General features: G+C 51.2%; 1 protein-coding gene across 11 annotated transcripts in view; it reads right to left on the reverse strand.

Moving 5' to 3' along the window:
* Positions 1 to 843: 843 nt before the first annotated feature.
* Positions 844 to 13,291, reverse strand: part of TRAPPC12 (trafficking protein particle complex subunit 12) — an 86,558-nt gene continuing 74,110 nt past the window's right edge. For 3 of the 11 annotated variants that reach the window (XR_011504235.1, XR_011504236.1, XR_011504233.1), the window contains exons 9-12: positions 9,759 to 10,803; positions 2,443 to 2,543; positions 1,630 to 1,717; positions 844 to 1,424 (exon numbers count right to left, since the gene is read on the reverse strand). Coding sequence is in view for 6 of the 11 variants with exons in the window: in XM_014866796.3 (XP_014722282.3) it covers positions 1,182 to 1,424; positions 1,630 to 1,717; positions 2,443 to 2,543; positions 10,705 to 10,803 (531 nt within the window). In the remaining 5 variants the exon portion in view is untranslated. The remainder of the gene's footprint in view (positions 1,425 to 1,629; positions 1,718 to 2,442; positions 2,544 to 9,758; positions 10,804 to 13,291) is intronic. The other 8 variants (XM_014866796.3, XM_014866798.3, XM_044771868.2 and 5 more) reach the window with 4 other exon arrangements.

Raw genomic sequence — 13,291 nt, forward strand, 5'->3', positions numbered from 1 at the left:
CTCTGAACCACTGACCTGGAAACGACAGGCCCCACGAGACGCCCCCGCGGCCTCTGCCAGGCTCCAGCTGGAGGCTGGGCCTTGTCTCACCCCGAAGCCAGATGTGCAGGAAAACCCTCAAGGTGAAGGGATTCAAATGACATCATCAGATATTTTGGCTCCTGAAACACGTTTCTTATTTTTCTTTCTTCTTGAAGAGAAAGATTTTAAAACCTCCTTGGTATCTAGCAGTTCTTTTGGTCATCTCATCTTCTCCTATTTTAATGTGTAATTTAAATTTCAACAAATGTGCTGAGACTATCTGTCAGGTAGTTGCTGTGTTTGTGTTTTTACTTTATTACAAAAATGAAAATGAATAGAAGTATAGCTTCACTTAGCTTTATGCAATAGATGTTTACATCAGAGTCTTTAAAATGAATGTTTTAGGAGAGCTAGCTAGCTATTTAAAGGACATTTGCCAAAAGATCTTTAGAAAAGTGAAGAAATTTTCAGGTACCTTAGGTTTTTTAAAAGCAGGAATGACGTTGTACACCTTACAGCAATGTCCTGACACTCAGACATGAGCAGACAGACAGCGTGGGCACCGCTGCAGACGCACCAGCCCCCCGCCCCCATCCCCCCATGGGCAGGGAGCGCCCCTTTGCTCTGCTGACTCCCCTGGATGCAGCCGCCCCGCCTGCGATGCACATGACAGATTCTTTCACCGTCACCACGCTTGTCCGAGGTGTGCAGCACCGGCTGCAAAAGATTCAGATGAATAAAATGGACGTTTTTGGGGGTGTGGGGATGAGGGAATGAATGGCAACCAGGTTTGGTATGGAAACCCTCTAGAACATTCAGGCATATAGTGGGGATGGTTTATATCACATTTTCCAGCTTTTCTGAGGATATTCAGAATTAATAAATGAAGCAGAGTGGCTTCCAGGAGGAAGGGAAAGGGACCCGACCCGTCACGCGGCTCTCCCGTCGGTGGCCGCCGTTCTGGGGCGTTTACGCGCGGCGGAGCTGCGGGCATCCAGCTGGCTGCAGTTCAGCACCTGCCGAGCGGCCTCGGCCAGGGCTCCGGTCAAGGGGACAGGCTCTCAGACACCAGTGGAAGAGGCTTTATGAGTCCGCCAGTCACACTAACATACAGCTCCGATGCGCACAGTTCACAAAGAGCCCGGGCCCGGAGGCGTGGCCTAGGCCAGCTTGAGGCACTGCGTGTTAAAGCTGTCCCCTTCTCTGCCGGCCACAGCCTCGAGCAGGCCCTGCTTCTTCTGCATGCTGCGGGACGACTCCAGCTCGTACATGGTGGTCAGGTTGAAGAGCACGCTCTCGTGCAGGTAGTGCCTGGGGTCCTGCTGCACCATGGCCTCCAGCTGCCGCAGGGAGTCCTTGAGTCTGCCCAGGTACAGCAGGCACACCGCAGCGTTGTTGTTGGCCTGGGGAGAGGGACGCACGCGCAGGACTGGGCAGACGGCCCCGGCTGCCGCTCCCGGGCCAGGCCTGGGCCCCGCGCGCCCTGGCTTGGCTCTGGGCCTGGGGGCTGAGCCGGGCTGGAAACCTCCCCCAACCACCCCTGCAACGGCCTGAGGCCAGTGGCCTGGGAGAGGCACAGCATGAGCTGAAGCTGCTGGGGAAGCTTACCACTGCATTTGTTGGTTCAATCTTCAAAATTTCTGTGAAGAACTTGTGGGCTTCTGCAAAGTTATTCTGACCGAGGTGAAGGAAAGCTCTGGAATGTAAGCGACATGTAAAGTGTCAGCCGGGAAAAGTCAAGGGGCTGATGTGTACCAGCCAAACTGACAGGGCAGCCCCCCAAACCACCCAGACGGCATGGGCGCCATTTGCTCCTCAAGCATTTAATTCTGCGCAGTCTGGTGCTCATGCTGTCCAGAGGGAGCGGGTGACACTTCCCTGGACTGAACCTCATTATGCATCTGGCTAGCAAATTAAGTAGGTCTACTTTGTATTGATTTAGACATAACTGCACCTACAATGATTTCCTGTCATGAAAACGGATACCCGCTCCATCCACGCTTCCTGTCTGGGTGTGGGCTTCGCTGTAATAAACAGACACACACAGAGCCTCACGGTGCCGCACCGTTTTACTCACAGGCCAATCACAGAGCACCGAGACAGAGGACCTGAAAATGGCTGGTGCACCAGAGACAGTAAGCATCTATGCAAATTTATGTTGAAAATGGGGCATATAAGCAGTACTTTGAAAAACAAGGGGGAAAAATGTTAAATCAGATGTTATGACTAGAAGAACACGACTGCAATTCGAGACAATGCCAGGATACTTCTGGGGTCTATGATTTATTCAGTCAGCTCTGAGAGACAGGACAGGAGGAAGGGCGAAGGGGAGCATTTTCTCCAGCGGGCTTTAGAACTCACACTGAGAAGTTGAAACTCTTTTGGGAAACTGGACAAAATATTCAATTTTAAAATATATACCTGTTCATTAAAACCATTATTTTACCCTGTAGTCCATCCAATTTCTGTGTTACTTTCTCCACGTCTTGAAAATACTTTTCAGCTGTTTTTATGTCTCCAATCTGCTTTGACAAAATTGTTTAGTCAGTTCAGGTAACGAATTAAAAGGAATATTAAATCTACATATATAGTTCCCTAGTATCATGTCAGGATATAAGACATTTACAGATCAGGCAGGGGCAAACCTTGGTAACCATTTCACTAACCATTACTTTTTGTAAAAAAAGAGCCACATTTAGGATATAGTGGGATGTCAACATCATATGTGAGAAACTAAGTTGTTAATACACATGCCATGTTAAAAAGTCTTAAGTTTTGTTTTTTTTTAAAGATTGGCACCTGAGCTAACATCTATTGCCAATCTTCCTTTTTTTTTCTTCTTCTTCCCAAAGCCCCCCAGTGCATAGTTGCATATTCTAATTGTAGGTCCTTCTGGCTCTGCTATGTGGGACGCCACCTCAGCATGGCCTGATGAGCGGTGCCATGTCTGCGCCCAGGATCTGAACCGGAGAAACCCTCGGCTGCCAAAGCAGAGCACGTGAACTTATTAAGCACTCGGCCATGGGGCTGGCCCCCAAAAAAGTCTTAAGTTTTTAATTTGTACCCTTTGAAAGGAATGCTGGCATAGCATTAAGTAAAATAAAAACTGGGGCCGGCCTGGTGGCGCAGCGGTTAAGTTCCCACGTTCTGCTTTGGCAGCCCAGGGTTCGCTGGTTCAGATCCTGGGTGTGGACATGGCACCGCTTGGCAAGCCATGCTGTGGTAGGTGTCTCATATATAAAGTAGAGGAAGATGGGCATGGATGTGAGCTCAGGGCCAGTCTTCCTTGGCAAAAAGAGGAGGATTGCCAGCAGATGTTAGCTCAGGGCTAATCTTCCTCAAAATAAATAAATAAAATAAAATGAATGACTAAAAAAATTACATTTTGGAATAATATGGCAGGCCCCAAATCAATTTTGTTTTTTGTGACCAGTAAAATGATAGAGTTCATCAAACTTACAAATTTCAAAGTTATATTTTGACTCAATAATAAAGAATTCTGTAAAACACCCACACCCTACTCTTCTCAGACATATCAAACAAACATAAGGAAAAACCCGCTCCGCTCCCTTAATAAAACAAAGCCGATCCACAGGGACTCCTGAAGGCTTAACATCTCCTGCCCCTCCATCGCTGGAGAGCTGCAGCTTGGGGTTTTGTTCAGGGAGACTCGGGTCTCTTTCTGCCTTCAAAAGCATACGGAAGGAAATCAAAGGTCCAAGGCTTATGATGAGAAATACGTAAAAATTAAGAAGGATCCTGTTATAACAAAACCTTACACACAAGAGTGAGGTAAAAACAGATGTCCACATGTTCCAGGGCTAGCCTAGAGAAACAGCAAGAACCCTACACAATACTGTCTTTGTCCACAGGATTATCCTAAGACGAGTGGATGTGTGCTGTCGCATTCAAGTAATTAGAGCCGAGCTGAGGGCACTAGTTACCTCGCCCTCTTTGGGGCAAGCATCTGTCACTTGCGAACCCAAACCCGCATGAGTTCTGCGGCCACTTGCTGGGAGACACAGGGAGTCAGGCACTGACTGCTCTGTCCCACAGGTCTTCCCAGGGAGGTGTGCACAGCTTTGGAGGCCACATTATCTCCTTCTCAAGCCAAGGGCACGCAGGCTCAGGGTCCAGCAGCAAAGATGTGGGTCCCTGAAGTTCAGGTGATCTCCAGCAATGCACCCACTGCAGGTTTCATCAGGCCCTCTTCGCATTACCCTAGGGAAATCAGGGTTCGGTGTTTGGTGACAAAAATGACGCTCTGGCTATACTGCTATTGCTGTGAGTAATAAACATCCTGTGTCTCTGGTCCGGGAATCCAGAGTCTTCTGTCAGCATCGATGAACTGGCAGCTAATGTCACAGCTTGCAAGGAGGAAAGTCTCAGGCCCTTCCCAGTTACTGACACGACCCCACAAAAAAATACCACATGAGGAGGAAGGAAAACAAAACAAAACATACAAATAAGACACACACACACGAAGAAAACAATGGATTTATCCATGCCTCCTTTCCTGGACGCACAGCTGGAGCAGTGTGAAGTATGCCAAGGCTTTTCACTTGCTAACTGCCTAGAAAGAAACTCTAGTCTGCGTGGGCTCAGTGCCACGCCTCAGCCTGACATGTGAATTTCCTGCAGTGTGTTCACGTCAACTAAAGCCCTGTTGAAGAGGACCACACTGAACACTGCTGGGTACACTGGAGATCACTATCGCTAGTAAAGCTCTGTCGAGCCCTCCATTTACGCAGGGTCCTGTGCCAAGTGCTTCAAACACGGCTCACACCACCACCTGTGAAGTGGACGTTCTTACCATCTTCATGCTCTAGACGGGGAAATGAGGCTCAGAAAGGCTAGGCAGTTTTCTCAGGTCGCACAGCTCACATTTAACAGCCCGAGGCTCAAAACCAGGTCTGCCCAACTCCAGACCACGTGCTGGCCCTCTGTGCACGAGGTCTCACGGGGCTGATGTGGGGCTGGACTGAAACTACTTTTCTATTCGAAGATAATAGAGAAATCTTGGAATATTCTTTGCCACCTACTGATTTTCTTGTGATTAGAAAGTAAGTTTGCATCTTCATAATTATTAAAATGTAGTTAGGATTGAAAAATCCTACTCATTCTGTAAGAGAGGCAACTTAAAAAATTAGACAATAGAAAAAGGCAATTAAAATTATTGCAGAATATCTAGTAAGTAAATAAATGACAAACCCAAACTAGTTATTTGAAGAAAACAGATAATAAGTGGATGAATTAAATCAAGAAAAAGAAAGCATAAACAAACAGAATTATAAATGTGAAAGGAGAAATAACTATAGGTAGAAAGGAAATTGAAATAATTATAAAAGAGGATTGCATTTTATAGAACTCTTTGCAAATACATGGGAAAACATGGACCAAACAGGTGATTTTCTAGGACATGCTGATTACCAAAACTGATCCCAGAAACGGAGAAAAATCTTCAAGCATATAACACGAAAGCAGATTCATAACAATAAGTTATGAAAAATGGTCATTGTCCTGCCCACAAATCCCCAGAGCTTGGCACAGGCATTTCTTAGGTGAATTATTCAAACCTTCAAGGAACAGATAATTCCAAGACAGCCAAAATTTTCTAGTGAACAGAGAAAGAAGGAAAGCGTCTAGCTTGTTTTTCTTTTTTTTGAGGAAGATTAGCCCTGAGCTAACTACTGCTAATCCTCCTCTTTTTGCTGAGGAAGACTGGCCCTGAGCTAACATCCATGCCCATCTTCCCCTACTATTTATATGTGGGATGCCTACCACAGCATGGCGTGCCAAGTGGTGCCATGTCCGCACCCAGGATCTGAACTGGTGAACCCTGGCCCGCCGAGAAGTGGTACGTGTGAACTTAACCACTGCGCCACTGGGCCAGCCCCACGTCTAACTTATTTTTATGAAAACAGATGCCAAACACTTTTGAGAAGGGCGCTCATGCGCACATGCACAACCTGAGACCAATTTCACTTATAGGTGCCAAGGTCAGGGAATCTCCCCAGGGAGTGCCAACCTGTTAGTTCTGGCCTTTGGAGTAACAAATCCTAAGTGTATTTCCATGGCAGAAACCAAGAATTCTCACTACCTGTTTTCCCCTCCTTCCTGGAAAAGAGCCTCGGTGGGGCCGTGGCACCAGGTGTGAGCTCACTCCTCCCCACCTGCTGCCACAGGGAGGGCAGAGACTCCAGGGGGGGCGGCCCCCAGAGTGGCTGGACCCACAGAGCTGGACTGCGATCCGCTGTCTGGGCTCAGGCCCCAGGACCTTGGGCCCTTGGCTCTCAGTCCACCCTGCCTGGGTCGTGTTCCTGCCACAAGAGGTAAGATTCTCAGTTCTGTCAGCTGTTCCTCCTGTGTCGCAGTTTTTGACCCTTCACCTGCTTAGGGGCCTGAAGCCACCAGAGGTCACCTCTCAGGACTGAATGTTATACGTTCTTGCAGTTGTGAGCTGTTCTTGCAGTTGTGAGCTGCTCGATGAAGAGGCCAGCAAGAACGAGCTCGCTCTGTGATGTGGCATCAGGTTACGTTAACTGCATCTGAAGACAGCACAGCACAGCAGGTCACTAGCTTATAACAAATCTGTAGTCAGCTAAAAATCCTAGTTCTTTTCATATTTACTATCAATAAACTTTAGTTATGAAAACATAGGCCTGAAATTCATACAGAAAAATCAGCTTAAATTTTTGTATATAAAAATTTTCATACTTTGAAATTTATCAGATGAGCTGATATGTTCCAAATGGTAAATCCCCCTGGTTAATATACATAAAATAATAAAAGTAACCTACTACACAGTGTCCTGGCTCCTCTTTTCTCTCTTCCTCCTTCGAGTTCTCTCTCTCCAGCATCCCCTGGGACGTCCCGGATGTACAAGTCCTAAGACTCTGATCTTGGCTCTCTGTTCTCCTCCTGACTCCCTCCCTCAGCTGCTCTTGGCAGGACCTCGGGTCCAGCGGAAGGAGGCAGGATAAGTAAATCAGGTGGCCCCCTGCAGAGGCCCCCTCCACCACGCTTCTGGACCCGACCTGCCTTCCAGGCTCCAACCCCGCATTTCCACCCGGCCCAGAGCACATCCAGTCCTGCTCCCTGCTGCCTCTGCACCCTCCAGGATAGATAGGCCACACCCTCAGGGGCAAAACTAAACGACTGAGCACCACCTTCCCCTGGGTCCGTGCTGACCAGTGTTGCCCAGCAGCTCCTCTCCCCTGCAGTGCTGAAGGCTTCCTGCCTGCCCACTGCCTGGGTCCTGCTTCCGGCCAGGATGTGAAGGCCCCTGCTCTGTGGTCCAGTGGAGACCAGCCGCCGCTCTCAGTGGTATGGAGCCGCCTAGGTCGTCCTCATGCACTCGACCCTGGACTTCATGATGGCACAAGAGGCTGCCTTCCTGGCATGAGGGACAACCCCCAGACCAGCTGCTCCCTTGCATTCTCTCTCAGCTTCCAAGACAGAAAAAAACACAGGCAAAAAAGCCTCTGAGGGGTGGATCTCAGTCAGCAGAAGTAAGTGTAAGAGGAGAAGTGAAGGCCTCTCTAGGTTTACAGATCTGGCTCATTCGGCCCTTCTTTAATTTAGGTTTCCAAGAAACTCCCTCAGAACAAACACTTCAATCCTGTTCAGAACAGACGTCCCTTCTGAAGCAGAAATCCCGCTCCGTCTGAGCCGTCCCTAACCGAACCTCCCCTAACCGGCCGCCCATTTGCTGGGCCGCAGGCGCTGTAAGGCGCCCCGCAGGGCGAGGGGACAAGGACTGTGGCAATGGCCCCAGCAGGCCTCAGTTTCTAAATGGACGCTGGTCCGGGTTTGTGGGTGCCTGGCAGTCAGCGGGTGCGCATGTAGATAGAAGAAATCATGCCTGTGAGCCGAGGCAGTGGTGAGCAACGCACTGACTCCTGTCTGTCTGGTACCGCGTCTGTCACGTGCTTTAACTTGCTGCGCGTCTGAGTCTGGTGTTTCCACCTGTGATGGGAACGGTGTGCAGACTGAATAGGCGACCCTTTGCTCAGTAACCAGAATTAGGTTATGAACTTCTTGGAAAGAATGAGGCAGCTTTCCAAACATAGACTCGGTTCTGAGATACTGAACGTGTCTGTTATGAGGAGGGCTCGCACAAAGTGGGGCCACGGGGGCCCTCTGCACACTGGCCCGTCTCTTCTTTCACAGCCAGCATCACGGTCCTGTTGCTGTGAAGCACGGGTCGTCTCCTATTTCTAGTTCACAGAATATTTTAGGAAAACCTTAAAGACTGAATTCAATGCAGAATTTGAAACACACAGCGAGGCAGTGCCAAGGTTCTATACCAGCGGGGTGGCGTTGTCTGGAGATTTAACGCCCATTCATTCACCTCATCTCCACTCAGCTCGACCGTCCCTAGTGCTGTCGTGGTTCCTTTAGATCAGGTTCCTTCACGGTTACCAGGCTGTTAGGGCCGCCACAGCAGAACACCACACCCTGCCTTGTCCTATGTGATCCTGTAACCCATGTAATCTGCCATCTCTTGTGATCCTTTCCTCTCAACTCAATGTGCTGAGACCCATGGTTGGAAACGGACAAGCCCACCCAGTAGGACAGCTCTGGGACTGGGCAGCATGGTCTGAACGTCCACAAGTTTGCATGTGGACACTCCTTTTGTTCCCTACTACCATCCAGCTCACAGGCTCTAGAACCCCAGTGAGCTTCGGCTTCTCTCTACGCGCTGAACACCGACTGCACGTGGTTAGGGGTTTCAAGGGCACTTCGGACCGGGTATGGCTTTGGCCATTGGACTTCCGGGTGTAGCCTTCCACCAGGACCTGTGGGAACGGGATGAAGTGCGCCTTGTTCCTCAAGTCCCACAGAAGGGTGAGATGTGGGGAAACCCAGTAAGTCCCATTTCCTGAGCTCTTGCTCTGTCCCACACACTGTGCAACATATTTTAATGGATTAGCTTAGTCTCTACAAAAACCCTCTACATGCTGTGATTAGAACCATTCTTCAGAGGGGGAAACTGAGGCTGAGCAAGGTTCTATAACCTGAGCCAGGGCTCTGTGTCCTTCCAGCCCAGCTCCTGAGCCCTGTGCGTTCATCCCCAAAGAAGACTTGGGAAAGAAGGGAGCAGAGAGCTTATCGAGGGGCAGGGCGACCCTACTGGCATCTTCTGTCGAGCCCTGAAGGATGGGCGGGATTGGCCAGGCAGAGGGAGGAAAAGGAGCTTGAAGCAAAGAGAAAGCTAGGTTGGAAGACACAGGCTAGGGCGAAATTTGGGAGAGCCCTGAACGTGGGCTCCAGATGTGGGGTGACCTGACAGGTAAGCCATGAGGGCCCGCAGGAACTCTGCCCGACAACAACACGACAGAGCTGCACTTAGGAGGCCAACGCTGTGGTCTGGGGGGAATTGGGGGCTGAGGCTGAGGCCTGAGGCTGAGAAGACGAGGGAAACGGGGGGACATGGCCAGCAGTGCTGCTGTATGAACACTCAGCCGCCCTGTGCCCTCTGAGGGGAGGACGCACAGATGCCAAGGCATGTCGGTCCTCAGGGGGGACATGGGCCTGGACAGGGCTGGCCCCAGGCACGCAAGGACGCTTCCCAGGACCGTTTCCGAACCTGGGTGCCCTCAGCTGCCTGCTGGAGCAGCTTTACAGAAGCTGCAGCTCGGCAGGAGCAGGTCTCGGGCCTGGGGGGTGGGCGAGGGTGCTCCTGGGGTGGGCGAGGTGCAGGGCAGGGTGGGGCTTCAGGGACCGGGCTTCACCTCAGGACAGAGCTGTCCGGCCAGCTGGGGGAGCGAGATGTGGACCGAATCCCGTGCCCCGACCATGGGACCCTAGGACTGGCTCCTCATGTCTGTGGTCCAGAAAGAGCTGGAACTATGCGTGGATTCTAGGTGCTGTGCTGCTCCTCCAGGAGACCCGTGCTTTAGACCCTAGCCGCGACGGTGTGAGACCTGCTCCACGGCAGGTGGGCAGACTGCCCTGCCAGGAAGGCCCTCCTTCTCCGGCCCGTGTCCTCTGACGTCCCAGGCAGGCTGCTGAACAGACCGCCCGGCCCCAGGGCACCGGCAGAGGAATGCAGAGGAGCCACGGGAGGACAGAGGACGTCATGCAGAAGCCCTCGGAGGCTGAGGCAGGAGGGGCAGAGGCCAATGAGGCTCAGCCCGCAAGATGACCATCCTGGAGGACAGCCGTGAGGAGGGGGCGCGTCACTCCCCATCACCACACAAACGCATCCCGGCTTCGGTGTCGCTCTTGGCAGATGGGCGCTGTCCCTCACTTGCTGCACTGTTGGGACCACTGCTTCAAGCTGGACTTCCTCTGTCCAGTCCACGTGGAGTCAAGTGCTCCTCCCAGCAAAATGTCAGTGAGTTACTATATTATCAGCCAAGCTGAAGTAAGATTCTTCATGGTTTCGTCAATGCTTTTTAACAGCAACAGGACAGTTTCTAAAGTAGTGTTTCCGCGTGTCACCAATGAAAATCTACGTAAATTCACATTTAGTAATTGGCTTCATAATCACGTTGGAGCCAGCCAGATGAAATACTCAATACAAACCAGAACAACTGTAAAGAACCAAACCTTTCAACAGGCACAGACATCTGAATTGAGATACTTCTGTGCTACTTCTGCAATCACCAGAATTAACGCTCAGTCCTGGGCCCCCAGCAGGAGGCCCCGAAGCTCGAGAGTCAGCGCCGCACACACCTGCAGGAAGATGCGGCCGATGCCGCTCAGCAGCTGCGGCTCCTGCTCGGGGTGGTACTGGATGACAGAATGGTACGCATCCACGGCCAGCACGTAGTCCTGCGGGAAGAAGCACCCAAAGAACGTCTTAGAGTTCAAAAGATCACTCTCCGTTTTGCGCAGCTGGAAGAGCTGGAGCATGTGCAGACTCACGTGTGCAGAGAGGACGTGGACACATGGGCGGTGGAGGCAGGACGCCCAGCACCAGACACTGGCCATGGGGAGCGCCCACCACGACCTGAGTTCTGTGTGCAACTAGTCCAGGGACGGGTTCCGGTCCCCGAGGGCTGTCTGAGGCTGGGAGTCGTGCATGAGGCTGAGGGTCTTGCTTACATCTTCTAAGGAGCAATCAGTCTTTCACCTGGACTCTCTCTTGCTCCTGACAAAATTATTAAGTGAACTGGCGAATTTTGTCATCTCCAGCAACCAAATACATAAGCCAAGTTTACTAACAGCATCTCTTAAACATTTTCTATGCTAGAAACGCAGGTAAAGTCTTCAAATGTAAATGAACAAAAAACTCACAAAACAACTTAGCTGAGAGAGTGAGCTTAAGATTCTGGGTCAGACTAACAGCAGAACTCAACTGTGACACCAGAAGTTCTTACCACTTTAGAGACATTCACACACGGATGCTGAGAAAGGCTCTGGAGCTACGGCGCCAAGTCCTCTGCCTCTCACTCACCCACTCGATTCTCCTGTGCCCTCAGTGGGGCGCCCTCCACTCTGCCCTGCAGTGACTGGGCAACACCTGCCCTCATATGACTGACCTCCACAGTCCCCTGCCCACTTGGCCAGCGCCACCATTGTGGGCACTCGGCTGACGCTGAGTAAGGAAAGCCTTCCTGGTCCACCAGCAAGACAGGCAGAACCAGGCGCCTCTATCGGGGGTAAGAAAGCAGGTCACCCAGAAGGGACTTTTCTTTCTTTATTCTTCTACATTTTCAATCTCATCCAAACTGGAACTGGAGTTACTAGTTTGCTAATTGGGATGTTGCAAAGAAAGACAGATGACAAGTAAAATTCCAGTTCAGCAGGGAAAAAATGAGCAGCGCTCTCTAGTGTGACACCTTCAAGTGCAGCTCATTAAAGGATTTCATTAAAGGCGTGATGCACATGGGAGCCTGACAGCACCTGCCTTGTCCCTCCCCATGGCTTCTTACTGCCTGTCACCACTGCCGGTGGCAGGGCCATGCCGCATCCAGTGTTGTGTGTGCCATGCTCACACGAGTGTGCAAGCATGAGTGCACGCCGAGAGGCGCCGCTCCTGGAGGAGGCAGTGGCTCCCACAGCTTGGTGGCCGGCAGAACCCTGGGGAAGCTGAGGCCCAGCTGAGGGGCGGGGCGCCCAGGGGCTGTGGGGTTAGGCCATGGCCTGAGCTCCGGGGGGTGGGGGGCACCTTGGAGCACCTGTCACACTGGGAATCACCTGCTATAATTTAACACCTACCCCTAACTTTGGTTCAGAGTGAACGAAAGGGAGTTTTGATTTTATCACTCAAGTGTCACTGGGTCATGCCAGTGCATGTACCCCAAATCTTGGCCCCTGCGTCACCCACTTTACTGACGCTCCTGGCTGAGCCAGCACCGAAGAGGCCAGGGATGACCAGATGTGGAGGGCAGTGATGTGTCCACACCTGGCTACAAGGCCATGGCAGCCTCCCTTCCAGGATGGCTTCTGCCACTGTCACTGCCTTACAATTTCCTGTCCAGTGCTCATGGTCAGGAGTCAATGTTGCTGAAGGTAATTCGATATAGAAAGGACAGATTTTAAAAAATTCAGCAATGATCCTTGATGGACAGTTATTTTACTAGAGATCTGTTAAAACACAGTTCTCCCAGGAGAATACTTCTGGGCAGATCTGCAGGCATGGGAGCCACGAGAGAAAGCTAGATTCTAGGCAAGGGGTCTGACAGGAGGAAGGAGCATGGGGCAGCCACTTGGCCCCCATAAGATCAGCTGTGGTCACGGCCCAGGAGCTGCTGCAGCCATGGGGAGGGACTCTGGCTGGTTTCAAGGAGCCTCTCATCAAATAAGCCACAGCAGGAGTGTGTCAGAGAGCTTCTATAAGTTGACTGCTAGTTAATGAAATTGTTTATTTACTGGCGGTGGAGGAAACCTGGCCTCTGTAAGGCAAATGGCTAAAATGAGCTCTTCAGAGAGAGCTTAACCCACTCTGCAGCTCACACAGATGTGACCTTGCAAAGAGCAGCATGGCTTGCTTACAGGGACGAACCTACTTTAACTCCATCTTTACCCTTGTCCTGTCAGCAGCCACGCTTGCCAGGTAGCTGTGAAACTAGATTCACAACCACCTGCGACAGAAAGGCCTTATGCAGCGTGAGTTAAGCCAGAGAGAAGGTGGTTTAGTGGCACAGGGTCCTTTGAATGACAGGAGAAGCCACAGCTGGCGGCCTGTGCAGGGCGGGGAGCTGGGGGCATTCCAGGCCCAGGGCAGGCACTGAGGCAGTGAGCACCTGCATCCCTGTGGTCTGCCGGCCGGTGCCTTGGGGTTCCTGTGGGCTAAGGAGAGGATGCGACACTGAAG

This window comes from Equus asinus, chromosome 6, assembly GCF_041296235.1.
Source record: "Equus asinus isolate D_3611 breed Donkey chromosome 6, EquAss-T2T_v2, whole genome shotgun sequence".
NCBI classification, from domain to species: Eukaryota; Metazoa; Chordata; class Mammalia; order Perissodactyla; family Equidae; genus Equus; species Equus asinus.